The sequence below is a fragment of the Elephas maximus genome, chromosome 25 (genome assembly GCF_024166365.1).
Source record: "Elephas maximus indicus isolate mEleMax1 chromosome 25, mEleMax1 primary haplotype, whole genome shotgun sequence".
In the NCBI taxonomy this organism is placed as follows: Eukaryota; Metazoa; Chordata; class Mammalia; order Proboscidea; family Elephantidae; genus Elephas; species Elephas maximus.
In genome coordinates, this window is record NC_064843.1 from 34,522,121 (window position 1) to 34,549,928 (window position 27,808).

At 43.9% G+C, this 27,808-nt stretch overlaps 1 protein-coding gene across 3 annotated transcripts in view; it reads right to left on the reverse strand.

The window, feature by feature from the left end:
* Positions 1-92: 92 nt before the first annotated feature.
* ACSS2 (acyl-CoA synthetase short chain family member 2) overlaps positions 93-27,808 on the reverse strand; it is a 73,722-nt gene continuing 46,006 nt past the window's right edge. For 2 of the 3 annotated variants that reach the window (XM_049868873.1, XM_049868874.1), the window contains exons 3-18: positions 13,409-13,500; positions 13,108-13,211; positions 12,779-12,851; positions 12,410-12,485; positions 12,120-12,234; positions 7,195-7,332; positions 5,806-5,976; positions 5,354-5,487; positions 5,022-5,154; positions 4,884-4,940; positions 4,610-4,690; positions 3,318-3,426; positions 2,235-2,303; positions 1,732-1,908; positions 1,108-1,182; positions 93-976 (exon numbers count right to left, since the gene is read on the reverse strand). In XM_049868873.1, the coding sequence (XP_049724830.1) occupies positions 849-976; positions 1,108-1,182; positions 1,732-1,908; positions 2,235-2,303; positions 3,318-3,426; positions 4,610-4,690; positions 4,884-4,940; positions 5,022-5,154; positions 5,354-5,487; positions 5,806-5,976; positions 7,195-7,332; positions 12,120-12,234; positions 12,410-12,485; positions 12,779-12,851; positions 13,108-13,211; positions 13,409-13,500 (1,732 nt within the window). In that variant the 3' untranslated portion in view covers positions 93-848. Of the gene's footprint in view, positions 977-1,107; positions 1,183-1,731; positions 1,909-2,234; positions 2,304-3,317; positions 3,427-4,609; positions 4,691-4,883; positions 4,941-5,021; positions 5,155-5,353; positions 5,488-5,805; positions 5,977-7,194; positions 7,333-11,298; positions 11,338-12,119; positions 12,235-12,409; positions 12,486-12,778; positions 12,852-13,107; positions 13,212-13,408; positions 13,501-27,808 lie in introns of all 3 variants that reach the window. The other variant, XM_049868872.1, reaches the window with a different exon arrangement.

Consider the following 27,808-nt stretch of genomic DNA (forward strand, 5'->3'; position numbering starts at 1 on the left):
ATCGGGGTAGGCCTGGGAAAAACCACTCCCTTTCTATCCCCCTACCTTCCCCTGCAAACCAGAGCCGCTAATGAGTATACAGCATGTAAGATACCCATGAAAACAAGTTGCCATCTTCCTGAGGTCACAGACTTTATTCCTTCATTCAACCAAAGGCCTTGAGCACAACTGAGGCAAGAAGAGAGTCTCATCTGAGAGTGTACCCTCATGGGCTGGGCTCTGTTCAGGGGAGGACAGGAACAGAAGACAAGGAAGACAAGCTCCTCTGGTCCTAGGAACATGTCTACTCTCTCAGTGAAGCAGATTATCCGAAAACCATCTGGAGACAGAGCCTACCCTCACAGCCCTGGAGCAAACGACCAGACAGCACTGTCACCTGGCACAAAAGAGAATTTAAACCCAGAACAGAACCAGCAAAGTCTTTTAAAAAAAATAGTAATTGTTCCAGGACTCACAGATAGGCATTTCTAAGTGCAAAAGCATGTACTGGTGCTTCCTGAGAGAGCTGACATAGGATTACAGAGCTGCCTCCCTGCTTCAATCTAGGCTCTCGCTTGCCCTCTGAACACGTAACGTGAGCTTCAGGTCCCTGTTCTGGGCGCTAAAGGATCTGCAGTCTGGAGGTACAGCAGTGTGAGGTTGACCTGAGTCCTGTCCCAGCTGCCTGGCAGTCACAGGGAGTTGTCTCCACCCAGGGCCAAAGCTGGTCCTCGGTCCCAGACAGCAGGTTGAGGGAGATGTTGTGGGTGATCACTAGCCCTCAGCGCTCCTAGATGGGGGGCAGGGAGGATGGGCACAACTTTTGAGAGCCAAGCAGTGGGAATCCTGGGTAAAGGTCAGGGTCTTGTTCACTGGGTGGCCAGGCAGCGGTGGCTGAAGAGGTGGCTGATAACAGATGGGTCAGCCATAGTAGAGGTATCTCCCAGCTCGTGGTCATTCTGGGCAATCTTCCGAAGCACCCGTCTCATGATTTTCCCTGGGGGAACCACAGGCCTCTGGTTACCTGGTGACAGCACCAGCCCTCCCTAGCCCTGCCAAAGGCTTCCATGCGCACACACTCCACCACCCTCCAGGCCTCAGCCAATCCCTGGGGGGCTCTGAGCATACCTGAGCGAGTTTTAGGCAAGCCTGGTGCATTCTGGATGTAATCCGGTGTTGCAATGGGACCGATCTTTTCTCTAACTGTAACCAACAAATGAAGCATTTCTTCAGCATCCTTAGCCAGGCCCCAGAAACCAGGGTAGAGATGGCTTTGTTTTCCACCTATTTCCCTTCAAGGCCCTGCTCACAGAATCACTCTCAGGCCCACTGCCTCTCTCTCTCTTTTTGATATGTTATCTCTTTACTGTCATTTTATCTTAATCCACCTTTATGGAACTCAGGTTCTAGAATCAGCTTGCTAGGGTTGGTAGCAGTAATTGCTAGCAGTGATTAGCAAGTGATTTCACTTCTCTGAGCCTCAGTTTCTTCATCTTTAGAGTGAGGGTAACAAGATCTATTTCATGAGAATGACTATAGGGATTAAATGGAATATTGCTTTTAAAGCACTTAGCCCAGTGGTGGCGGAGAGATTGGTGGGAGACTGAGTGGGAGGAAGGCAACTGGCCCCTGGAGCCCCCCTGGGATCAGTTCATGGTTTGGGGAGCAGCTCCTTCCCCTCCGCAACGACTTGCTGTGGTAACTAGGCTACCAGGACAGACCCCGCAGTCCCTACCCAGGGCAGTTCCTCACTCTGCTTCTTGAGCTCCTCGGTAAGGGTAGGGCTGAAGGTGTGACCATCACGAAGGGTGACAAAACAATACAGGCATTCGCCCTTCACAGGATGAGGGTATCCGACCACAGCAGCCTCTGTGACAGCTTCATGTTCCACGAGTGCTGACTCCACCTCTGCTGTGCTCAGCAGGTGTCCTTATCAAGGGAAGGGAAGTACCATGAGAGAGACCCCAGCTTGTGCTCCACCTGTACCCACAGGGCAGGCCTAGTCTGGTCGGATAGGGAGGGCCCTTCATTCATTTTTCGCATGACATGTTTTCCAGTTACTCTACCAACCTGGTTCCCTTCCTCTAGACACATTCCATTGTTCATTACTCTTCCTCTGAAACTTGGGCCATAAATTAATGCTGTACCCCAGGCATGGTCTGCCCAAAGGACAGTACCGGGTCTCACAGAAGGCTTTGGCTAGGATGCTCCCCGGGAGTTGCTAATGAGATGGAAAAGTGGTCCCTAGCCCTCACCAGATACATTGAGCATGTCATCAATCCTGCCAGTGATCCAGTAATAGCCATCTTGGTCCCTCCGGCAGCCTGGGAAGCAGAGGTAAGATCACACACCAAGAAATGTACAACATAATAAATACCCCACAGAAGGAATAAGTAATCCACATTACCAAACTGCCACACCCACTGCAATAGCCTCCTAACAAGTCTTACTGCTTCTACTTTTGCCACAGTGGTAGTATCCAAGATGGCTCCAATGATATCGGCCTCCCGTATTCATACCTCTGTCTAGTCCCCATTCTCATTTTACTTGGTCTCTGTGACCAATGGAATATGGCAGAAGTGATGGGAATGTCACCTCTGAGATTAGGTTATATAAGACACTGTGGCTTCTGTCTTGGTTGTGCACTCTCAGGTCATTCCCTTTGGGGGAACCCAGCTGTTGTGCTGTGAGTAGCCCTATGAAGAGGTCCATGCCGTGAGGAACTGAGGGTTCCTGCCAACAGCCATGTGAGTTAACTCGGAAGTGGGTCCTACAGCTTCAGTCAAACCTTCAGATGACTGCGGCCCAGACCAACAGCTTGACTGCTCCATTAGAGACCCTGAGCGAGAATCACCCAGCCAAGCCATTCACAGATTCCTGGTCCTCAGAAACTAAGATAATGTTTATTTTAACCTGCCAAATTTTGGGGTAGTTTGTTCCATGGAAATAGATAACTAATATGCCCACCTAAAGTCTATTCTCCATAAATCAGGCAAAGTTACTTTTCAAACAGTAAATCAGCTCTTAGCACTCCCCTGCTTAAAATCCCTAAAGATCTCGCACTGTACTATGAATAAAATCCAGTCCTTACCATGGCCCACAAGGCTCTATATAATCTACCTCTCCAACTTCGTATAACATTCTTCCATTTGCTCACTATATTCTACCCATACAGACTTTATTCTATTTCTCATAGCTCTGTCTAGACACCAGACACTGACACTAATGACACGTTCCTCTCTCTCTCATTCTTCACCCTTAATCAACTCTTCCTGAAAATGGAAGGGGAAGGGACATGTCTTGGTGGGAGGTAGTGAAGGGGTGTTGCCAAGGCTTACCATCTCCTGTCACATAGTACCCAGGGAACTTCTTAAAATAGGTGGTCTCAAAGCGTGCGTGATTCCCATAGACTGTGCGAACGATACCTGGCCAGGGCTGCTTGAAAACCTGAGGAATGAAGAAGACGCAGTGGTCACATCTACTGTCTCACTGGAAGATAATAATAGCTGTGCCAAACCTGAGTGGAAATGTCCTGAATGCCCTTCCTGAGAAGCAGGAGAAGGTACAAGCTTTGGAGATAGACAATCCTGGTTTGGAATCCCAACTCTGCCATTTAGCAGCTGTGGGACCTTGGGTAAGTGACTTCACCTCTCTGACCTTCAGGATCCTCATCTGTAAATCAGAGAGAATAGTCTACCTTCCAAAGTTATCCTGAGGATCAAATTAAATAGTATATGGAAATTGCCTAGCAGTGTTGTCAGTGATAAGCATGTAGTAAGTTTGAGTCTCCTTTGGGTAATCCCTCAGGAAAGCAGGCTCGGTTTAATGCATGAATAAAATGAAAAGAGTCGTTATTACCCACACATGAGCAAATAATTATTGCCCCAGTCAATAGCATTCTGTAGCCACAGATTGATGGGATGGACAGAACTCTAGGCTCAGAATCAAAAGGCCTGGATTCAAGCTCTGCCCCTGTTATTAACTTGCTCTTGGGAAAGTCAAATGGGGGGTGGAGAATGGCAGCTGGTGGTCTCTGAGGTCTCTACAAGTACTAATACAACAATAGCTAACATTTATCAAGTACCAACTGAGGTTCTATGCTAAACCCTTCATAAAAATTATTTAATCAATCCAGTAGGAGACAAGGGTACTACTATAACCCTATTTTACAAATAAGTAAATTTAGGTTCAGAGAGGTTAGATAACTTATCTGAGGTCACAAAAGCAGCGGAGCCAGGATTTGAACCCAGGCAGGCAGACTCCATAGCCTATGTGATTTTCCACTATGTTTGAAGCCTCTTTTCACTCTAGAATGTTTGTCAAAGGAAGAGCTGGGACTAAATCTTCCAGACCCAAAAAGTTGTCTTAGGAGTCTTTAAGCAGACTCTAAAAGGGCCCTTAGGAGTCTCATGAGCCAAAGGACAGAGATGCAGGCAAAGTACCCAGAAGGATTCCCCACAGGGTCTTTCAGCAGAGGACAAACCCCTAACTATGCAGCTTCAGTCCCAAGCAACTACCAGGAGAAATTAGATTCTAAGCTTTGAAGTAAAGTACAGTACCCCATAGTGGACCTTTCCCCGCTCCACACACACAAACACACCTCAAAAACCCCCTAGGACCAAGGCCTCACCAGATAACCTTCAGCTTCACCCTCCAGCTCTTCCCCAGACTCATTCAGGATGGCAGGAGCTACGCCAAAGAACGGGAAGGTCTAGAAGTAAACGGGAGACAGGGCCCAAAGAGATGAATGAAGCAACCCTGACTTAACTCCCAGCTTTCCCAAGAAGCCCTGGCATCCCAACTTCCTCACACATATCAATCCAGTTCCCACCCTCTAGGAAGATCAAACGCTCTAAGACCCTACCCCTGCCTAGCCCAGAACCAGCCAGGGTAGCCTCACTCACAGCAGAACCAGGCTTCATGGGTGTGGCACCAGGGAGAGGGGTCAGCATGTGGCCACCCTGTAGAAGCCAGAGATTAGGGGTTTGAGTCAGTCCTCACACACTGTCCCTGAGCCCCAGCCCTCTGAACCCCTCACTCACTGTCTCTGTCTGCCAGAAGGTGTCCACAATGGGGCAGCGCTGGGCACCTACCACCTGGTGGTACCACAGCCAGGCCTCAGGGTTGATGGGTTCACCCACTGTGCCTAGCACCTGTAGGGATGCCCGGCTATGCCTGGGGCAGGGGAATGGGGAGAGAAGAAGGCTCTGAGTACCACTGGGATCCAGGAAGACATGCCCAGGCTCTTCTGTCCCCTCCCCTATTCTAAGCCAGGGAGTTGGGACAACAGAATGGAATAGACTATACACAAAGGCCAGCACCCAGCTCTGAGGGACACCCATGGGACAGTAGCTAGGGAGGAGGGGCATCTCACTTGGTGACGGGTTCATCTCCAAACTTCATGAGCAGGCGGATGGCTGTGGGTGCTGTGTAGAACTTGGTCACTTTGTATTTGTCCACGATGTTCCACATGCGGTCCACTTCTGGGTATGTGGGGATCCCCTCAAACTGACCCCAGTGAAGACTGGTCATCCCTGGTCTTTTCCGATAGTTTTACCATCCCCCTACCATACCCTCAGGCTCGGTATTTTGCCCTTTCTGACCAACCCCAGGATCTTCACTCCCTGACCAGACAAGCCAAGAGGCCTTTCTAGTCAATGTACACAATTCCCTTAGGACTCCTCTTTCTCCAAAGTCCAGGATACAGGTCATTGTGTAAGTCCTCCTGTCTCTAGACCATGTGGCCTTGGGAGATAGTCACCCAGGATCGTTTTTTCCATCCCCAACTCTAGGCCAAGTAGCTATAGGTCCCAGCTCCCTTCTCACCAAAATGCTGGTGGCAGCGTTAGCCAGTGGCCCATAAGTGATATAGGAATGGCCTGTGATCCAGCCAATGTCTGCTGTGCACCAGAACACATCCTCCGGGTGAAAGTCAAACACGTACTTGAAGGTAGTGGCCACATACAGCATGTAGCCCCCAACTGTGTGTACCACACCCTGTGGGAAGAATAGGGCCTCAGGTTGGGATTTTGTTCCCATCCCCACTGACCACCAAATGAAGGCTGGGGGAAGAACTGGAGGAAGATTCTCAGAGATTCTGGCCCTGCCAGCACCTCTTTCACAGCATTCATCTCTCTTCAATCTCCTTTTCTCCATGCTCCCATCTCATCTCCCTTGTACCCCACACACATGCATAGTTAATCCATTATCACACCTACACCCTCAGATGGTATTTCTGAGCCACCCACATCACTCTCATATATGCACACTTCTAGCACACATCTGATAGCCTCTCTGTTGTGTATGTGTACACATACACTCAGTTATACATTCACAGAGAGTAAGTTACAAAAACCAAAACCAAACCCATTGCCGTCGAGTCGATTCTGACTCATAGCGACCCTACAGGACAGAGAATTGCCCCATAGAGTTTCCAAGAAGCATCTGGTGGATTCGAACTGCCGACCTTTTGATTAACAGCCACAGCTCTTAGCCACAGTGCCACCAGGGTTTCCAACAGAGTAAGTTTGTAGGGGAAAAAAACACGATCCTCTTTGCTTACTCCATCCTTATGCCAACCCTAGGAAGGAGGAGCCAAAATCATATTTCTAAAGGCCCATTGAGGGATAGTTCAAAGCATATGGAGAGAAGAATTTAGGAATGGGTGGGTGGATGGTAGAATGACAGCTTTCAAGTAAATCTAAGAGTCAGAGTTCTCTGAAGTGTTTCCAGGAATGGTGGAGGCCAAGGCCCAGCTCCCACACTGTGCCTTGGGAAGTGACTAGATGTTAATAATGTGGCATGTGGTAAGAACTGAACTCTTAAGTACCACGGTCCTAGGAGTACAAGAGGGATTCATGTGCCCACCTCTGGCCTTGAGTTGACAGGGAAACTCTCCTTCAACCAAACCATGTAGGCATGGGTGGAAACATCCATGTCAGCCACATGGACTGACTCTTTTCCCCTTTTCTGGGCACCATGAAAGCCCCCACCCAAACTGTCTCACCCTGGTGAGAGTGGTACATTAAGATATGCCTAAAATTGAATTTCTCACTATCTAAAAATTGAGGATTTTATGTCTTAATTTGGTTTAGAAAAAGTAATATGACATTTCTGAAACTCAGGGTTGTAAAGTAAAATTCTTGTCATTACATGCGCCTCAGAAATTCACTTCTCACCCCTATACGCACAGTACACACACACATACACACTTGCCTTGGGTTTGCCTGTGGAGCCACTGGTGTATAGGATGAAGAGTGGGTCCTCAGCATCACACCACTCAGGCTCACACTCGTCCCCTGCTTCCTGCATGAGCTCATGCCACCACAAGTCAACTCCCTGGTTCCAGGAGATCTATAGCAGGAGGAAGACAGAATAGGCAAGGAAGAACTGTGAACAGGTCAAGGTAGGAGCAAGAGACACCCTTACCTGGCATCTGAAGGAGCTGAGGTGGGACTAGCAGATGGGGAGTGCCTCAAAGGAGGAAGAGCTTTTGAGGGTGGAATGGGGCAGAGAAAACAGGAGCAGACAGCAGGCTTCCTGGTTACTCCCAGCACCCTGGCATCCCTTCCTGAACTCCTACCTCAGAACTCACCTGGCCTCAGGCTGCAGAAGGCTACTTGGTTGATCCCTTCTCATTCTTTTAATTCTCGTCTTAAATGTCACTTTCTTGGAGAGACTTTCACAGAACAGTAACTTATAGAGTCCCACACCCCACTCCCACCTCTGCTGTTATTCTTGATCACAGCACCGTATTCCTTTCCCACGCAGCATATATTTCCAACTATTTTAGTTGTTTACTTGATGACTGTTTCCCCAACTAAATAGTGATATCTATGAGGGTAGTGACATGTCTGTCTGCTTTCTTTCTTTTTTTTTTTTTTAATTCTAGTTCCCTAATACCTAGCAAAGTAGCTGGTATCAAAAGTCACTAATTTTTGTTTGATAACTGACTATATGCACACACAGGCCTGCATACACGCATATGAACTTAAGGGGCCAGTGGCTCATCAGCAGGGATGCGGACACCACACAATTCAGAAATGCAAGATTAGTCATAGCCCGCAGGTGAGGCAGGCACCTGACCCTGTTAGTTGGTAGCAAAAGAAGTCAACACATCTTGGTCCAAGCACCTTTTCCTGCATGTCCAGACCTCCCCCACATCTACAGGTGCTTCCCTTTGCTCTGCCCCTGCTCTTATAGCACTGGCATCAATGGGGTTTCCTATAGAGACTTTTGCTTAAGGGGGCAAGTTCCATTTAGCAGGAAGCCTTGCTTCAAGGTGGTGGAAAAGGGCCAAGGTGGACTACTTCTCCCAGGAGAGGGATGACCTCTATACCCAAGTGCCTGGAATTTCTCTAAACCCTCCTTGAAACTCTTTTCCTTCCTTGAATACATCACCTCTTTGAACAGCCAGTTTTCTGAGTCTGTTCTCTGCTGTCCAAAAACTGCACTGGATTTCAAACACAGTTCTGCCACTTCCTAGTATATATGACCTTGGGCAAGTCATTTTTTCTCAAGTCACTCCTTATTATTATTATCTTTTTAGTCAATCCTTTTTAAAATGGGAATAATCATTCTTGCCCTAATGGTCTTACAACTACACCCCTCTTTCTGTACTACCTGCCCCTTACTGTAGAGAACTTAAAGTTTCTGCCATATGAGCATTCTAAGAATGACAAGCCCAAGTCAAGCGAGGCTGCCATTAAAAATAACAAGAAAAAGAAAAAAGAGAAAAGCTGCCCACAAGCTAGAAAGCACAAGAACACACTTTATTTTTCAGTGGAAGAGTCATGTGAATCTATACATATGTTGTCTCATGGACACTTTTTTCCCACAAAACCATCTGCATGAGATGAGGGTATTAATTTATTTTAGCAGAAATGGGTCGATACTGCTGTGGACAAATGGTGCTAGTCTACAGGACTGGTGTGACCTATCACAGAAAACGCACTAGGTACATGTAAGGGCGAGGCATAGTTATACTGCAGCCATGGAAGGGGGGTACTTTTATAAAACTGTTTCCCTTGTGGGTGTGTGTGTGTACAAAGGAGGGCAGGTGTTCCAGGTGTGGAGCCAATAATCAGCACCAGGAATCCGGATGAGTTTAATTAGTGGAGCAAACATTGGCTGTGAATTAGGTGTGTGCCTATCAGGGCCTAGAGCTTTGAACCAGGAAAAGGTTTAAATTTTCTAAAACAAGAATTGAAGTTGGCCTTTGTCCTTGGGCCTGGATGGAGTCTTAGCTACCAGGTGTGGTAGAGCAACGTGAGAGCGGTCATAGGTAATACTGTTGAGGAGGGTACCTTCAAACTCTGCCAGACCGTCCCTTGAAGACAGGGGTGGATTATCCAATAGGCAAGGTAAACACAGTGCTTACCTTGCTTATTTACTAATCTCTAGTGAACACTTTCACATGGTTTTGTGAAAGTGTTCACTACAGATTAGTAAATAACACAAATAAGCTTGTGCTTACCTTGCTTACTGAGTAATCCATCCCTGTCAGGGACTGTATATTTTAAAAGAGGCTTTGATTCTGTAGGAAGGTGCTGTGGGGAACTGGGAGAGAGACAGATGCCAGCCATACCTAGAGGCAGAATCTTTGATGTGGTGAAAAAATGTGCAATTGTTCACTACAGATGATCTAGTAAGTAAGGTAAGCACTGTCTTACCTTGACTACTGGATAATCCACCCCTGTCTGAAGGTTCCTTAAGGATCAGAGTGTTTGGAACTCTGTTAAGATTTATGCAGCTTTGACCACATTCTCAGACCAACCAACCTGGACTTTGTAGGCCTATTTTTATACTCTGGTTCTTGGTAACTGATATTTTTCACCTAAAAAAAAAAAAAAAAAAAAACCCAGGAGCTTATGGCCTAAAGGTCTCTTGTATTAAGAATCTAAGAATTTGTTCCTTCTTTTCTGGTCTCTTTATTTATTTATCAATTTTTAATTGTACTTTAGATGAAGGTTTACAGAACAAACTAGTGTCTCATTAAACAGTTAGTATGCATATTATTTTATGACATTGGTTAACAAACCCCATGACATGTCAACACTCTCCCTTCTCCACCATGGGTTTCCTATTACCAGCTGTCTCCTCCTGCCTTCTAGTCCTTGCCCCTGGGTTGGTGTGCCCCTTTAGCCTCGTTTTGTTTTCTGTTGTGCTTTTTAGAAATGCCAGCCTGTCTGCTATGTTAAGGGGAAACAATAAAAGCTAACATTTATCAAGTATATTTTCGAGTTACTAAATGCCAAGCACTTTACATATATTGATAAAGTCCTATAAGGAAGGTACAATTATTATACTTACTTTCCAGATGAGGAAACACAGGCAAGAGAGGCTAAGTAACTTGCCCAAGCTCATACAGTAGCGGGTGACAGTCAGGATTTGAATCCAGGTAGTCTGGCTCCAGAACCTATACTCTAAATCACTAAGTTTGATACCTCTTTTAAGAGAAGAACCTTAGGTCCCTGTCTGAGTTTTAAAGGGCAAGCAGTGTCTGTCAAGAATCAGATCTGTCTCCACCATGCTAGTAAGAATAGAAAAAAGGGGCTTTTATCTACCACTAACCTAAGCAGTAGATCATAGCACGTTTAGAGTAAGACACCCTATGAGGACTGTAAAACTCAGAGGGACAGTAGACTTTATGTTTTGTTTTTTTAAGCATATATTATCATCTCTCCATTACTGATAAGGAAACTGAAGCCTGGAGAGGAGAGGTGACTTACTCAAGGTCGTACAGCTAAAAACTCACGTTCAGGTTTCTGGATTCCAGGCCCAATCTCTCCTCTATACTAATCTGCTTTGATCCCTCGCTTAAAAGTATCTTTCTTATTAGAACTATCTACAAGGAGATTTTTGTTACATTTGGCACTTAATTATATTTCATAATTTATGTGCAGTTTATAAATCTCAAAGTAGTATATAAACTAGATAGTGAATTCCCCAGGTCAGAGTCTGTACCTCCTCCATATGGTCCTCCTCCTGTCTCCTGGCCCTGCCCCAGCTAAATGCACAGTAAATGCTTTCTGACAACCTACTCGGTCCCCTCTCCCACAAAGGTCCTGAGCAGCAGGAGTGAAATTGGGTATCTGTTGCTACTTCTCTAAGATCCATGCTCTATGCCAGTTTAGAGAGGCAACAAGAGATATTTGGTTTCACAATCCTTCAGAGTGGCTTAGATGGCAAGGGGCCAAGGGCAGGAGGAAGGGGGTTGGGTCTGGCAGCCACCTCAATGGGGCAAACAGGCAAAGAGCAGCTGGACACACAGACAAGCACACAGGTAAGTAGTGCCCAAGGCAGTGCAGAGGTGGATACCTGGGGCCAGATGCACTTGGATTTCTCTTTCAGCTTTCCCTGTCAAGAGCCCATGGAAAAGCTGGTGAGCAGGGCTTGAGAATAGGGGAGTGGGAGGGAAAGATCAGTTTGCCCCAAATCCCTGGTTGCCTGCTCTCAGGCTCTATCTCACTGGTCCTCCCAGCCTCCATTTTTCTGATCCTGATCCCAACCCTTATGCTGATGGGGCTCTCCAACCACCCAAGAATACAATGTAGCCTCTCTATCCCCAAGACAACTCAGGGCCCCTCAAGTCACAGAATCTCAGGAAATTTTTGTCCTTCTGGACCCCAGAACTTTCATCCCTCATGCCCCTCAGATCTGGAGGCCACCACAGGGCTTTTCTAATGTTCCCATCAGAGGCACTGTACACAAACCTAACAAGGGCCATATATTGAGGCCCAAATCCAGGTTCTTCCATGGGGAGTATGAGTATTTTCTAGTTCCCAAAGGTAGGTACAAGCCACAGCCCAGTGTAATCAAGGTGACTACATACAGTCATCCAAGTCATCACACTTCTAACTCAAGCCCAAGTCCTGAAGATCCCTCGTGAATATCCCAGCTAGCACAAGGGTCTTCCTCACAATCTCTCATGCTAAGTTCCCCTGAGATACAAGGGGCTTTCTACCCACATTCAAAGACAAAGTCCCCAGCTCCTAGCTCTTCCACAGGAGGCATTCCTAGGATTGTTCCCAGATCCTCAGCATTATGATGAGGAAGCAAAGGAGGATACCAAGAACTTCCTGGGCAGGAAGAGGGAGCCAATTTGAGCCTAGAGGAGGGCAGAGAAATACCAGACTCACCTGCATATCCGGGCATGGCCTCTTAATTGGGGGGGGCTGGCTGGGGGAGTTGCCCATGCCCAGCTCTTCCCGCCCTAGGTGCTTGACCACAATGCAGCATCTCACTGGGAAACTCCTGGAGAAAAGAAAAGCCTGAAGTGGTGGGCTGGCTGGCTCAAAAGATAATTTGGCAGGACCTGCTCAGGTCCATCTAGGGTAGGGGGGATAAAGAGACTTTGAGCCCCAGAACCTGGCACTGGGAAAAGGCCCAGTGGACCCAAGGCAGTAGCCATCTGGCCAAACACACTTACTTCTCCCGACACTTCTCCAGGGCCTCGTCAGCCAGCTCCTTCAGGTTCACAAGCTTTTCCCCCCTATAGAAAGCATCTTTGGGGAACAACAGATATTCCATGCCTTAGAATGGCAACACACATTTAGCCCCTTAACCCTAGTGAGCACAATGTCCACAGAACCCTTTCTGAGTGGGCCTCTTGATTCTGGCTTTTCCACCTGACTTAAGCTGACAGAGGGTCATCTGAGGTAGGACAAGGAAAAGAAAGGCAAACAGTCTATATTCTCTATGCTGAGCAATCCCAAATACTAACAAGCTGATTGAAGACCAAAACTCTGAGTGTGGGGCCGGGGGGGTAGTTTAGAGAAGGGGTAAGAGAATTAGTCACCTGTAGTGATGAGAAGACTGCAGCTGGAATCCAGGATCCGTTCACATAGAGACTCTGCAGAGAAGCCTGCAAACTAGGGAAGAGAACAAAGGCCGAGAAGAAAGGAAGGCTCCAAGGATTGAGTGAACAAAGAACAGAGTCACGCATGAAATCTTTAGGTTCTCTAAGCTAGGGTCCTAGTAGAAACTGGATAACTGATATGGACCTATGGTACATACATTCTAAACTCCTTAGTTTGATATTTAAGACACTCCATCATCCAGGCCCAACCTACTTCTCCAGAGCCTTATCTTCCACCCCTGCCCACTTTTACCAGCCCAAACTCCTACCACAATGGAGTGCAGAGCCCCAAGGCGGGCACATGCCAGCATGGCCACCACCAGCTCCGGGATCATGGGCATGTAGATGGCCACTCTGTCACCCTTTCGAATCCCTGCAGGTAAAGGACACAGACCATCAACGATGGATCCTTCCTGCTCCTATTCACTCCTTCCCATACAGCTGGCCCCTACCAGTGGGCCTTCTCTGTTCCTGTTACCAGATTCCTTCTATTCCTTGTCCACTTACCCTAAGTCCTCAGATATCCCAAGGCTAAACCCTTCAGTCCCCTTCCCATACCTCCACACTCACCCTGTTTTCGTAGAACATTGCTGAACCGACACACTTGGGTAAGAAGCTCATGGTAGGTGATCTGAGTAGTCTCCTCTGGCTCATTGCCTTCCCTGAGATACACCAGAAAGAACCAGTCATTAGGGAGTATAACCTCTTTCCAAAACAAAAAAACATGGATAGTCATAAAATCCATCCAGTAACACCAAGGCCTAGGAATGTCCTATGTGGGTAAGTCGCCTGCCACCACAACCTGAGTTGACTGGTCAGATGCTTTGGCCTTTCAAGATATTTTACACACATGCTGTGTCTCATTGGAAAATGCACTGTCCATCTCTGAGCCTCAGTTTTAATGATAAAATGGGGGGATGGTCCCTTCTCTTACATCTAACGGAAAATGATATCACAGGTATGATTCTTCCTGAGTGAGGTATTAAGACTGCATTTGTGTTATTTAAAGTGGGGTCTTCAAATCACTTGCACCGAAATTGCCTAGGGAAATAGTTAAAATGTAGATTCCAGGGCCCCAGCTCAGACCTACTGAATCAGAATCACAGGGCCCAAGAATCTGCTTCTTTATTAAGCCCTCTTTATACAGGCTCGTGTAAGGAATCAGTATGTAATTCTGACAAAATTTAAAGTTTGAGAATTACCTCCTCTATCAGCTGATTTCTACCTACCTACTCAGCCTCAGAGGAGCTCTGGTGGCATGGTGGTTAAGCATTTGGCTGCTAACCAAATGGTTGGCGGTTCAAACCCATCACCTGCTCCATGGGAGAAAGATGTGAGAGTATGCTCCAGTAAAGATTACAGCCTTGGAAACCCTGTGGGGCAGTTCTACTCTGTCCTATAGGGTCGCTACGAGTCACAATCAGCTTGATGGCAACGGGTTACGACTCAGCCTTAACTCCCATTCCTCCCTAGGCTTCAGTCTGCTTTCCTTCGGTCTTCTTTCATTTGTTCATTCGTTTATTCAGCACCTACTATGTGCTACGGAAACCCTGGCAGCATAGTGGTTAAGAGCTACAGCTGCTAACCAAAAGGTCGGCAGTTCCAATCCACCAGGTACTCCTTGGAAACCCTGTGGGGCAGTTCTACTCTGTCTGATAGGGTCGCTATGAGTTGGAATTGACTCAACAGCAACGGGTTTGGGTTTTTTTGTTTGTTTGTTTACTGTGTGCTTTAATACACGTATAGAGACAAGGCACTGATCAACAATACAAGCAAGGTCTCTGGCATCATGAAGCTTATTCCAGTAATAGTACAGGTAATAAATAACAAATATAACCATGATAATTTGAGATTATTATAAGCATTAAGAAGGAAATAAAGCAGAATGATAATAATGAGTGACTGGGGAGAAATACTTTTTATCTTAAAGAATTTTTGTGATTGTATGCACAGATGTACCTACAAGAATGTGCCCCTTGATTTTTTTTTTTTAATTTCATGATTTTCTGAATAGGTAATGCATACAAACAGTACTGTATAAAAAGATATGTAATGACAAGTGTCCCTCCCATCCCTGTCTCCCAGTCAGCCTACCTAGACACAACCACTGTCATTAGTATTTTGAGTCACATACCAGAGTTAGTCAACATACAGACAGGGCCATCCCTAGTGGGATGGAGGGCCAAAGGCAACTCAATCAGCGTGGAGTAACCAAGATAATCACTTTGGAAGAAGGCTACATTGTTAGCATCTTTTATAAGATCCTTGGGATACCGTTGAAAACAGAAATTTTAAAATTGAATTTTAATGCTGTTCAGAAAACAGGTAAGCATCACATAGTCCCCAGCCAAGCATGGAGTGGTAGGGTGGGGAAAGTTGCTCTACCCAAGGCACAGGCCTGTTAGACAAGCATTAACCAGTTCCAACAAGTCAACTCTGATTCATGGCGACCCCGTGTGTGTCACAGTAGAATTGTGCGCCACAGGGTTTTCACTGGTTGATTCTTTTGGAAGTAGATCACCAGGCCTTTCTTCTAAAGTGCCTCTAAGTAGACTCACACTTCCAAACTTTTTGGTTAGCAGCTGAGGGCATTAACCATTTGTACCTCCCAGGGACTACATACATGCGTTTATATTTATATGTTCTCCTTTTTCTTACACAAATGGTAGCATACTATATACATTATTCTGTATCCTCATAAAAAAATTTTATTGAGTATAATCTGTATGCAAAAAATTGCACAAATCTTACCAAAAATGACTAAGAGAAACCAGATAACTGGGAGCTCTGAAAAATCAAACACCTATGCTCATCTAAAGACTTCACCAAAAGAGTAAAAAGATCACCTACAGATTGGGAAAGAATTTTCAGCTATGACATCTCCGACCAGCGCCTGATCTCTAAAATCTATATGATTCTGTTAAAACTCAACCACAAAAAGACAAACAACCCAATCAAGAAGTGGGCAAAGGATATGAACACACACTTCACTAAAGATATTCAGGCAGCTAACAGATACATGAGAAAATGCTCTCGATCATTAGCCATTAGAGAAATGCAAATTAAAACTACGATGAGATTCCATCTCACTCCAACAAGGCTGGCATTAATCCAAAAAACACAAAATAATAAATGTTGGAGAGGCTGCGGAGAGATTGGAACTCTCATACACTGCTGGTGGGATTGTAAAATGGTACAACCACTTTGGAAATCCATCTGGCGTTATCTTAAACAGTTAGAAATAGAACTACCATACAACCCAGAAATCCCACTCCTCGGAATATACCCTAGAGATACAAGAGCCTTCACACAAACAGACATATGCACACCCATGTTTATTGCAGCTCTGTTTACAATAGCAAAAAGCTGGAAGCAACCAAGATGTCCGTCAATGGATGAATGGGTAAATAAATTGTGGTATATTCACACAATGGAATACTACGCATCGATAAAGAACAGTGACGAATCTCTGAAACATTTCATAACATGGAGGAATCTGGAAGACATTATGCTGAGCGAAATGAGTCAGAGGCAAAAGGACAAATATTGTATAAGACCACTATTATAAGATCTTGAGAAATAGAAAAAACGGAGAAGAACACATACTTTTGTGGTTACAAAGGGGGGAGGGAGGGAGGGAGGGAGAGGGTTTTTTATTGATCAATCAGTAGATAAGAACTGCTTTGGGTGAAGGGAAAGACAACACACAATACAAGGAAGGTCAGCCTAATTGGACTGGACTAAAAGCAAAGAGGTTTCCGGGATAAAATGAAAGCTTCAAAGGTCAGTGGAGCAGGGGCTGGGGTCTGGGCAACATGGTTTGAGGAGACTTCTAAGTCAACGGGCAAAATAATTCTATTATGAAAACATTCTGCATCCCACTTTGAATTGTGGCGCCTGGGGTCCTAAATGCCAACAAGCGGCCATCTAAGATACATCAATTGGTCTCAACCCACCTGGAGCAAAGGCAAAGAAAGAACACCAACGCCACACGACAACTAAGAACTCAAGAGACAGAAAGGGCCACATGAACCAGAGACCTACATTATCCTGAGACCAGAAGAACTAGTTGGTGCCCGGCCACAATCGATGTCTGCCCTGCTAGGGAGCACAACAGACAACTCCTGAGGGAGCAGGAGGCCAATGGGATACAGACCCCAAATTCTCATAAAAAGACCATGCCTAATGATATGAATGCGACTAGAGGAATCCCAGAGACAATGCTCCCCAGAACTTCTGATGGCACAGGACAGGAACCATCCCCGAAGACAACTCATCAGGCATGAAAAGGACTGGTCAGCGGGGGGGAGAGAGATGCTGATGAAGAGTGAGCCAATTAAATTAGGTGGACACTGGAGAGTGTGGTGGCAACTCTGGACTAGAGGGGGGATGGGAAGATAGAGAGGGAAGATGGCAAAATTGGCACGAAATGAGAGACTGAAAGGGCTGACTCAATAGGGGGAGAGAAAGTGGGAGAAGGGAGTATGATGTATGTAAACCTACATGTGACAGACTGATTGGAATGGTAAATGTTCACTTGAAGCTTAATAAAAATTAATTTAAAAAAAAAAGAATTTTTGTGATTGTATGCACAGATGTACCTACAAGAATGTGCCCCTTGATTTTTTTTTTTTAATTTCATGATTTTCTGAATAGGTAATGCATACAAACAGTACTGTATAAAAAGATATGTAATGACAAGTGTCCCTCCCATCCCTGTCTCCCAGTCACCCTACCTAGACGCAACCACTGTCATTAGTATTTTGAGTCACATACCAGAGTTAGTCAACATACAGACAGGGCCATCCCTAGTGGGATGGAGGGCCAAAGGCAACTCAATCAGCGTGGAGTAACCAAGATAATCACTTTGGAAGAAGGCTACATTGTTAGCATCTTTTATAAGATCCTTGGGATACCGTTGAAAACAGAAATTTTAAAATTGAATTTTAATGCTGTTCAGAAAACAGGTAAGCATCACATAGTCCCCAGCCAAGCATGGAGTGGTAGGGTGGGGAAAGTTGCTCTACCCAAGGGACAGGCCTGTTAGACAAGCATTAACCAGTTCCAACAAGTCAACTCTGATTCATGGTGACCCCATGTGTGTCACAGTAGAATTGTGCGCCACAGGGTTTTCACTGGTTGATTCTTTTGGAAGTAGATCACCAGGTCTTTCTTCTAAAGTGCCTCTAAGTGGACTCACACTTCCAAACTTTTTGGTTAGCAGCTGAGGGCATTAACCATTTGCACCTCCCAGGGACTACATACATGCGTTTATATTTATATGTTCTCCTTTTTCTTACACAAATGGTAGCATACTATATACATTATTCTGTATCCTCATAAAAAAATTTTATTGAGTATAATCTGTATGCAAAAAATTGCACAAATCTTACCAAAAATGACTAAGAGAAACCAGATAACTGGGAGCTCCGAAAAATCAAACACCTATGCTCATCTAAAGACTTCTCCAAAAGAGTAAAAAGATCACCTACAGATTGGGAAAGAATTTTCAGCTATGACATCTCCGACCAGCGCCTGATCTCTAAAATCTATATCTTTCTGTTAAAGCTCAACCACAAAAAGACAAACAACCCAATCAAGAAGTGGGCAAAGGATATGAACACACACTTCACTAAAGATATTCAGGCAGCTAACAGATACATGAGAAAATGCTCTCGATCATTAGCCATTAGAGAAATGCAAATTAAAACTACGATGAGATTCCATCTCACTCCAACAAGGCAGGCATTAATCCAAAAAACACAAAATAATAAATGTTGGAGAGGCTGCGGAGAGATTGGAACTCTCATACACTGCTGGTGGGAATGTAAAATGGTACAACCACTTTGGAAATCTATCTGGCGTTATCTTAAACAGTTAGAAATAGAACTACCATACAACCCAGAAATCCCACTCCTCGGAATATACCCTAGAGAAATAAGAGCCTTCACACGAACAGATATATGCACACCCATGTTTATTGCAGCTCTGTTTACAATAGCAAAAAGCTGGAAGCAACCAAGGTGTCCATCAACGGATGAATGGTTAAATAAATTGTGGTATATTCACACAACGGAATACTATGCACTGATAAAGAACAGTGACGAAACTGTGAAACATTTCATAACATGGAGGAACCTGGAAGGCATTACGCTGAGTGAAATTAGTCAGAGGCAAAAGAACAGATATTGTATAAGACCACTATTATAAGATCTTGAGAAATAGTATAAACTGAGAAGAATACATACTTTTGTGGTTATGAGGGGGGGAGGGAGGGAGGGTGGGAGAGGGTTATTTACTGATTAGTTAGTAGATAAGAACTACTTTAGGTGAAGGGAAGGACAATACTCAATACACGGAAGGTCAGCTCAACTGGATTGGACCAAAAGCAAAGAAGTTTCCGGGATAAACTGAATGCTTCAAAGGTCAGCAGAGCAAGGGTGGGGGTTTGGGGACTATGGCTTAAGGGGACTTCTAAGTCAATTGGCAAAATAATACTATTATGAAAACATTCTGCATCCCACTTTGAAATGTGGCGTCTGGGGTCTTAAATGCTAACAAGCGGCCATCTAAGATGCATCAATTTGTCTCAACCCACTTGGATCAAAGGAGAATGAAGAACACCAAGGTCACACGATAACTACGAGCCCAAGAGAGAGAAAGGGCCACATGAACTAGAGACTTACATCATCCTGAGACCAGAAGAACTAGATGGTGTCCGGCCACAACCGATGACTGCCCTGACAGGGAGCACAACAGAGAACCCCTGAGGGAGCAGGAGAACAGTGGGATGCAGACCCCAAATTCTCATAAAAAGACCAGTCTTAATGGTCTGACTGAGACTAGAGGAATCCCGGCGGTCATGGTCCCCAAACCTTCTGTTGGCCCAGGACAGGAACCATACCCGAAGACAAGTCATCAGACATGGAAGGGACTGGACAATGGGTTGGAGAGAGATGGTGATGAAGAGCGAGCTACTTGTATCAGGTGGACACTTGAGACTGTGTTGGCATCTCGTGTCTGGAGGGGAGATGGGAGGGTAGAGAGGGTTAGAAACTGGCAAAATTGTCTCAAAAGGAGAGGCTGGAAGGGCTGACTCATTGGGGGAGAGTAAGTGGGAGTATGGAGTAAGGTGTATATAAACTTGTATGTGACAGACTGACTTGATTTGTAAACGTTCACTTAAAGCTCAATGAAAATTATTATAAAAAAATTATTAAAAAAAAGTTGCACAAATCTTTAAGTGTAGAGCTCAATCATTTTGCTTTTTAAAGACTTTAACAATACACTTTGATATCATTCCCCATGAAGACACATACAGCTGTTTCATTCTCTTTGTCAGCTATATAATATTCCACTGTTTGGATGTACCATAATTTATTTAACAAATAAATGCCTCAGTGAATGTCTTTATTCACATGTCATTTTACTCACTTGCAAGTGTATCTGTAGGATAAACCACTAGAAGCAGAATTGTCAGGTGAAAGAGTATGTGCATTTTAAATATTGATAAATACTAGGGGTCAACTACTTTAGATAGAATTATCAAGGAAGGCCTCTCCTTGGAGAGGTGATATTTGAGCTAAGACCTGAGTAATGAGAAGTAGGCAACCATATGAATACTTGAGAAGAATATTCTGGGCAGAGAGAATATCAGATGGAAAGGCACTGAGTCAACAATGAGCTTAGTCTATTCAAAGAACTGAAAGAAGCCAGCCTAGCTGGGGCACAGTTAGCAAGAAGGAGGGTAAGAATGAGAGGCAGGCAGCAGCCAGATCACACAGGGCCTTGTAGGCAATTGTAAGAAATTCGAATTTTATTCTAAGTGGTTTCCTCCTGGCTTCCCTTACACACAAAGTTCAGGCCCACCTCCACACTTTTGACCATGTCATTTCCCTTCTCAGAATGCCCTTTCTCTCCCCGTTAGACACCAGCGCTACACAGCTGTCCCTAAGCACTCCAGGCTCTTCTTACTACCCAGAGTAATTATGAAACCCAAAGAGATGTAGTAGCTTGGCCAAGGTCACACTATAATAAGCGGTAGAGCCAAGCATAAATCCTCAGGTCTTCTGACTTCAAGTCAGGAATCTTTTCCCTCATAGTGTGAAGGACAGGGACTGCAGGGAAGACAGGTCTTTCTTACTTACAGACATTACACAAAAGATTCTCAGACTGTTTCCAGGTCCTGGCTCAATAAGTCAGTTATTGTCCTCTCCTTGGCTTGGCCTCCTAGGACTGAGCAGAGCAAGCAGGGAGCTAAATAAACTGGGAAGGAACAGGGAGTGAGGAGGCTGGCAAATGGACCTGAATACCAGGGACAGAAATGCCATTTCCTTAACTGTCCCACTGACAAGTGCCACAGGACCTTCAGAATGTATCCAGTTAGGGCTGAATGCCCACATATACCACATACTCATGTACATGTCTCCACATGGGTATCACACACAGCTCACATGTGTTCACTAGCAAACATAAAATCACATACATTAATATACAAACACTTTAGGCAAAAACCAGCCCATTTGCACAAATAAGTATAAAAATGTGTACCCAGGACTCAGACATGGGCCCATCTGCAAGTACATGCACCATTTACATACCCATTTACATGTACAGCTTGTCCTTCCACAAACTCTATTGAATCATTTTGGTTTGTTTTCTTGCTAGAATTTCCCACTCTTTGTATTTTATCTGTAGTATATAAGCTCCATGAGAACAGAGATCTTGTCTGTCTTGTTCACTGCTACATCCCTAGCACCTAGAATAAAGTCCATCCATAGAAGGTACACAGGAACAGATAAGCTCAACCCATAGAAGTATAGCTACTTAAGCCCATTTCCAGCTACACACACACACACACCACAGTGCACATTCTTCTCCCTGGCTGTGGGCTCGAGTTATACATTATTGATAGAAGCACCTTACTCCTTCCAGTCAGTGTCTTCTTTCTTTGACATACACACCGGGCTGGAACCACTGACTAGTTGCAGGGGTGGGGAGGTACTGGCCAACTGCAATATCCCAAGTCTTTCAGGATGTTAGAGCTCTTAAAAGAATATCCATCCAATTTAGTCTCCTAACTCTGATATCCACAGAGGCTATTTTCTGTGCTTGGGGTCTGTCATTATGTCCCCCCAAAAACATGTGTGTCAATTTGGCTGGGCCATGATTTCCAGCACTGTGTTGTTGTCCTCCATTTTGTGATTGTAATTTTATGTTAAAAAGGATTAGAGTGGGATTGTAACACCACCCTTACCCAGGTCACATCCCTGATCCAACGTAAAGTATGGCCTGCACCACCTTTTCTCTCTCAAGAGATAAAAAGGAAAGGGAAGTAAGCAGAGAGTTGGGGACCTCACACCACCAAGAAAGCAGTGCAAGGAGCAGAGTGCATCCTTTGGACCTGAGGTTCCTAAGCTGAGATGCTCCCAGACCAATGGAAGACTGACGCATCACAAGGACCTTCCTCCAGAGCCGTCAGAGAGAGAAAGCCTTCCCTGGAGCTGAAGTCCTGAATTCAGACTTCTAGCCTTCTGGACTGTGAGAAAATAAATTTCTCTTTGTTAAAGCCATCCACTTGTGGTATTTCTGTTACAGCAGCACTAGATGACTAAGACAGAATTACATGGTGGGTTGCTGACAGAGCAGAGACCAGGACTCAGGGTCCAAGCCTTTTTCTTCTATACTGGGAGTTAGTTGTAAGCAATAAAATCTACAGGGCCTAGGCAGATGATGCAAGTAAGTGATGTGGACCACATCGAAAGAAATTTTTCAATAGGTAGATAGGTATGCCAAGAGGTGTGAGAGAGTGTAAGGGAATAATACATCTACCTGAAGATATAGGTTGGGTGGTACATATATTTCCACATACCATAACTATAACTGTAGGTGCTGCTTATGTATTAATATAGACAATAAAGCACACAATGGCCATAGTCAGAACAACTTCTTAGACATAAGCAAACACCTTGTGGGATGAAATTCCTAGCTCAAAGGCAAAGGAACACAGACTCAGGGCACATCTTCATCAATTGGCACAACATAGTTCATAAAGACAAAGTTCTGCATCCTACTATGGTGAGTGGCGTCTAGAGTCTTAAAAGCTTGTGAATGGCCATCTAAGGTATAACTATTGGTCTCTTACCATCCAGAGCAAAGAGAAGTGAAGAAAACCAAAGACTCAAGGGAGTGATTGGTCCAAAAGACGAACTGATCACATGTACCACAGCCTACAAGACCCCGAGACCAGAAGAACTAGATGGTGCCAATCACTCTGACTGGGAATCACAACAGAGGGTCCCAGACAAGAGGGGGAGAAAAATTGTACAACAAAAAGTCAAATTCACGAAAAAAAAACAGACTTACTGGTCTGACAGAGACTGGAGGAATACCCAAGACTGTGGCCCTAAGACACCCTTCTGAACTGGAACTGAAGCCATTGCCAGAGACCAATTTCAGCCAAATCATTGACAGGGCCACAAAATAAACCATAACACCTGAGAAGAATGTGCTCCTTAGAACAATCAATTATACAAGGTCAAAAAGGCAACATTTGCCCAAAAGCAAAGGTAAGAAGGTAAGAATGGGTAGAAAATCAGGATGAAAGGAAACGGGGAAACTAGAATGAGAAATAGGGAGAGTGCTGACACATTGTGGGGAACGAAACCAATGTCATGGAGTGTTTTATGTACAAATTATTGAATGGGCAAGTAATTTGCTCTATAAACTTTCATCTAACGCACAATTAAAAAAAATTATTTTTAATTCCAGTGTGGTGGCCACTGGCCACATGTGGCTATCGAACACCAGAACTGTGGATAGTCTGAATTGAGATATGTAAAATACATACTGTGAGTGTAAAATACACACTGTGAGTGTAAAATACACACCGGATTAGAAGACTTAGTATGAAAAAAAGATTGTAAACTATCTCACTAATTTTTCATGTTGATTACATGTTGAAATGATAATATTTTTGATATACTGGATTAAATGAAATATTAAAAATTGTTTAAATAAAAAAAGAAATTTTTCTTTTGATGAAGACAAAAAATAATTCATCTTCTTAACTTTTCTAGGAAAGAACAGCAGCACAAGTGCAATGACAGCTTCAGTTTTGGGGAAACAATAGGGAGGGGCAGGGTCTGGAAAACTGGTGAATATACACTCTGGCAAAAGGCAGAACCCAGTACTTAAACTTGGATCTTGTCAATTTTTGCCCTCTAGGAATAAGGGATCAGTGTTGCCAATTTTTTCAGTTTTTCAAGAGAGGCCTGGAATCCATTTTTGTTAAACTTCTGAATTTTTAAGTGTCAACAACTAATTTAAATTTTTTTTAAATACTGTGGGACAAACAAAATTATTAAGGAGAGATTTGCTAATGGGCTACCAATTGGGAACCCATGCCACAGACTAAGCTACTTCCCCCTACCTGGAAGCCATATGGTTATTGAGACAACCCAAGGTATACAGTCACTGGGTCCTTTTGATCTTCCTCCTCCAGGGAAACATCTCCAGGGGGACTTTTCCAATTATCTCATCACTTACACTCTCCAAATTTACTGTAATCCATTATTGATTCAGATTATATTTAGAATTGGACTCCTTCTCTTCGTGTCTACCTCTACTACCCTCATTCAAAACAACCATCAGGTAAGTCAGATCATATGTCATCCTCTGCTCAAAATGCTTGTATGGCTTCCCATATAATTTTGAGTCAAATGGCCTACTAGTTCCTACATGATTTGGTCCCTCACTAACTCACAGGCCTCATCTCCTACTATTCTCTCTTCATCTCATTCACTCTGCCTCAGGCACATGGCCTCCTTAGTGTTTGGGGAAAACATCAAACACACTTAACCTCAGGGGGCACATAATGCCCTCTACTTGGAGCATTATTCCCCCATATATCCACATGGCTGTATTCCCTATCTTTGGGTCACTGCTCAAATGTCAGCTTCTCAGTGAGGTCATCCTTGACCACCCAAATGAAAGAGCACTCCCTGCCCCTGCACCTCATGCCCAGGTGCTTGAAATTAACATCTTCCATGAAGTCTTCCCTCCTTTCCCTCTTTCTCTACCTAGTTTCTCCCCCCACCCCAAAAGCTGAAAGTTCTCCCTTCCTCCCAAGGCCCTTTATCTCACTTTCCTTGTGATCTATCTGTTCTACCTTGGATTATAGTTATTTGAGTGCTACCTTTCCCATTACATTCCAGGCTCTTAGAGGGCAGAAATTATGTCTTCTCCCTCATGCTCTTCTCCAAGTACAGTTGGCACAATAGGTACTCAAGGTTCATGGTCAAATTATTGAAAGACTAACTAGGGATCCTTTCTTTATAAGAGACAGACAGTCATTGGATTGAGGATTTCGGCTCTCTAGACTAGCAGAAAAGTAAGACAGAGGATAGGAGTAAAGACATGAGGGGAATATTGCTGGTGAAAACTGGGTTCTTCATAGAAAATATCAAAGGGCAGGATTGAATCTGGTGAATTAGGCCTTCCAGAGGAAAAACACCCAATGAGAAGACTCAAACCTGTTATGAGAGGAAGAATGGAATAACTGAGATGTTTAGCCTAGAAAAGAGAACATGTTGAGGGACACGACAGCAAGTCTTAAATACCTGTAAATCTATTGCCTCCATCCTAGTTCAAGCCACCTTCATCTCCTGCCTGGATGACAAAAATGGCCCCCTAACTGGTCTCCCATTACTCTTTTGCCTCCTTCCAATTCATGAATCATCCAGATGATCTATTAAAAACATAAACAGATCACATCACCTCCTGCTTAAAACCCCTTAATGACTCCCATTGTACTCAAAAGAAAATCCAAACTTCTACTATGCCTTGCATCCTCTCCAACTTCATCTGTGCCAATCTCCCATTCTGCTCACTAGGCTCCAAACACACTGACCTTCTGACTAATAGAGCATGCTACGATCTTTTACTATATCTCTCTAACTCTTTGGATAGTTTACCATATTTCATGTTTCAGATCTTGCCACCTCCCTAGTGAGGCTTTCTCTGACAACCCTAAGTAGCATCACCCCTTCCTTTTATTCTTTATCACAATACTCTATTTTCTTCATAGCATTTTTCTCAAGGTGTAATTGTTTTATTTGTTTACCCTGTTTTTCCTAACTATCTGCCTCCCTTACTAGACTATAAGCTTTACAAAGGTAGGGACCAAGTTGGTCTTATTTGCTGCTGAACCCCCAGTGCCTTGAACAGAACCCTACACATTGTAAGTGCATAAAAAAGAAGGAAGTACCAATATATGCCAAAACGTAGACAAGCCTTGAAAACACCATGCTAAGCAAAAGAAATCGGACACAAAAGGCCACGTATTGTTTGATTCCATTTATATGAAATGTCCAGAAAAGACAAATCCAAAGAGACAGGAAGTAAATTAGTGGTTCCCTAGGGCTGGGGGAGGAGAGAGTTGGGGGGGGAGAACAGAGACAAAAATGCTCTAAAATTGATTGTGGTGATAGTTGTACAACTCTGTGAAATATGAAAAACTATTGAACTGTACACTTCAAATGGATGAATTTTATGGTATGTGAATTATATCTTTAAAAAATTTTTCATTGGGATTTTGATAGGAATTAAAATAAACACACACGTTAATCTGGAAAGAGACAACTTTACAAATCATTTCTGAAAGATTGTCTCTTAGCACAATTGATTGACCGATTGATTTATTCTTGCGTCTTCCATTTTGCCTAAAGACAACGCTTGGCACTTTTTCCCCCCTAGCTTTATAATATGTATATGTCTGTCCTTAAAGTAGACAGAATATCTTTTTATTTGTTTTCTCCTGAGTTCCTAGCACAAATTTTGGCACATGGGGGGTAATTAATGCATAATTATGAAATGAATAGTTAAAAGAATGAATGAGGAAACTTTATCTCTGCTCATAAGATCGGCTAGATCCAGGCTGATCAGAGAGAGGAAACATGGAAGGAGAGAGGGGGTAATAGAGGATACAGACATAGAAGATAGATACTGGATATGCAGGGGAAAGTGGTAGACACAGAGAGGAAAAGAGCACGGAAGTTGAAGAAAGGGATATGGAGTCACATCAAGAAGAGTTTCTTCAGGGAGGGATAACAGAAAATACAGAGAGAAGTGTTGAAGATTTGTTGGCAGAAAACTTCCCTGATATTGTGAAAGATGAGAAGATATCTATCCAAGATGCTCATCGAACTCCACATAAGCTATGTTAAAAGAAAGTCACCAACACACATTATAATGAAACTTGCCAAAACCAAAGATAAAGAGAGAATTAAAACAGCAGTGAGGGATAAATGAAAAGTCACCTACAAAGGAGAGCCAATAAGAATAAGCTCGGACTACTTGGCAGAAACCATGCAGGCAAGAAGGCAATGGGATGACATATTTAAAAAATTGAAGGAAAAAAATTGCCTGCCAAGAATCTTATATCCAGCAAAGCTGTCTTTTAAATATGAAGGTGAAATTAAGACACTTCCAGATAAACACAAGTTTAGGGAATTCATAAAAACCAAACCAAAACTACAAGAAATACTACAGGGAGTTCTCTGGTTAGAAAATCAATAATATCAGGTATCAACCCAAGACTAGAACACTGGGCAGAGCAACCAGAAGTCAACCCAGACAGGCAAACCCAAAAAAACAAAGCAAGATTATATATATATATATAAAAAGCCCAAAACAGGGTAACAGCAATATTATTATATAAAAGAAGACAACATTAGAATAATAAAGAGGGACTAAGAAATATAATCATACACCTTCCATATGGAGAGGAACATACGGTGACACAAAGGAAAAAAAGGTTAGGTTTAAATTTAGAAAAATAGCGGTAAATAATAAGGTAACCATAAAGGAGACAAACTATGCTACTCATCAAAATAAAATACAAGAAAAAAATAGAGACTCAGCAGAAACAAAATCAACAACAACAAATATGAGGAAAGGGCAATATATAAA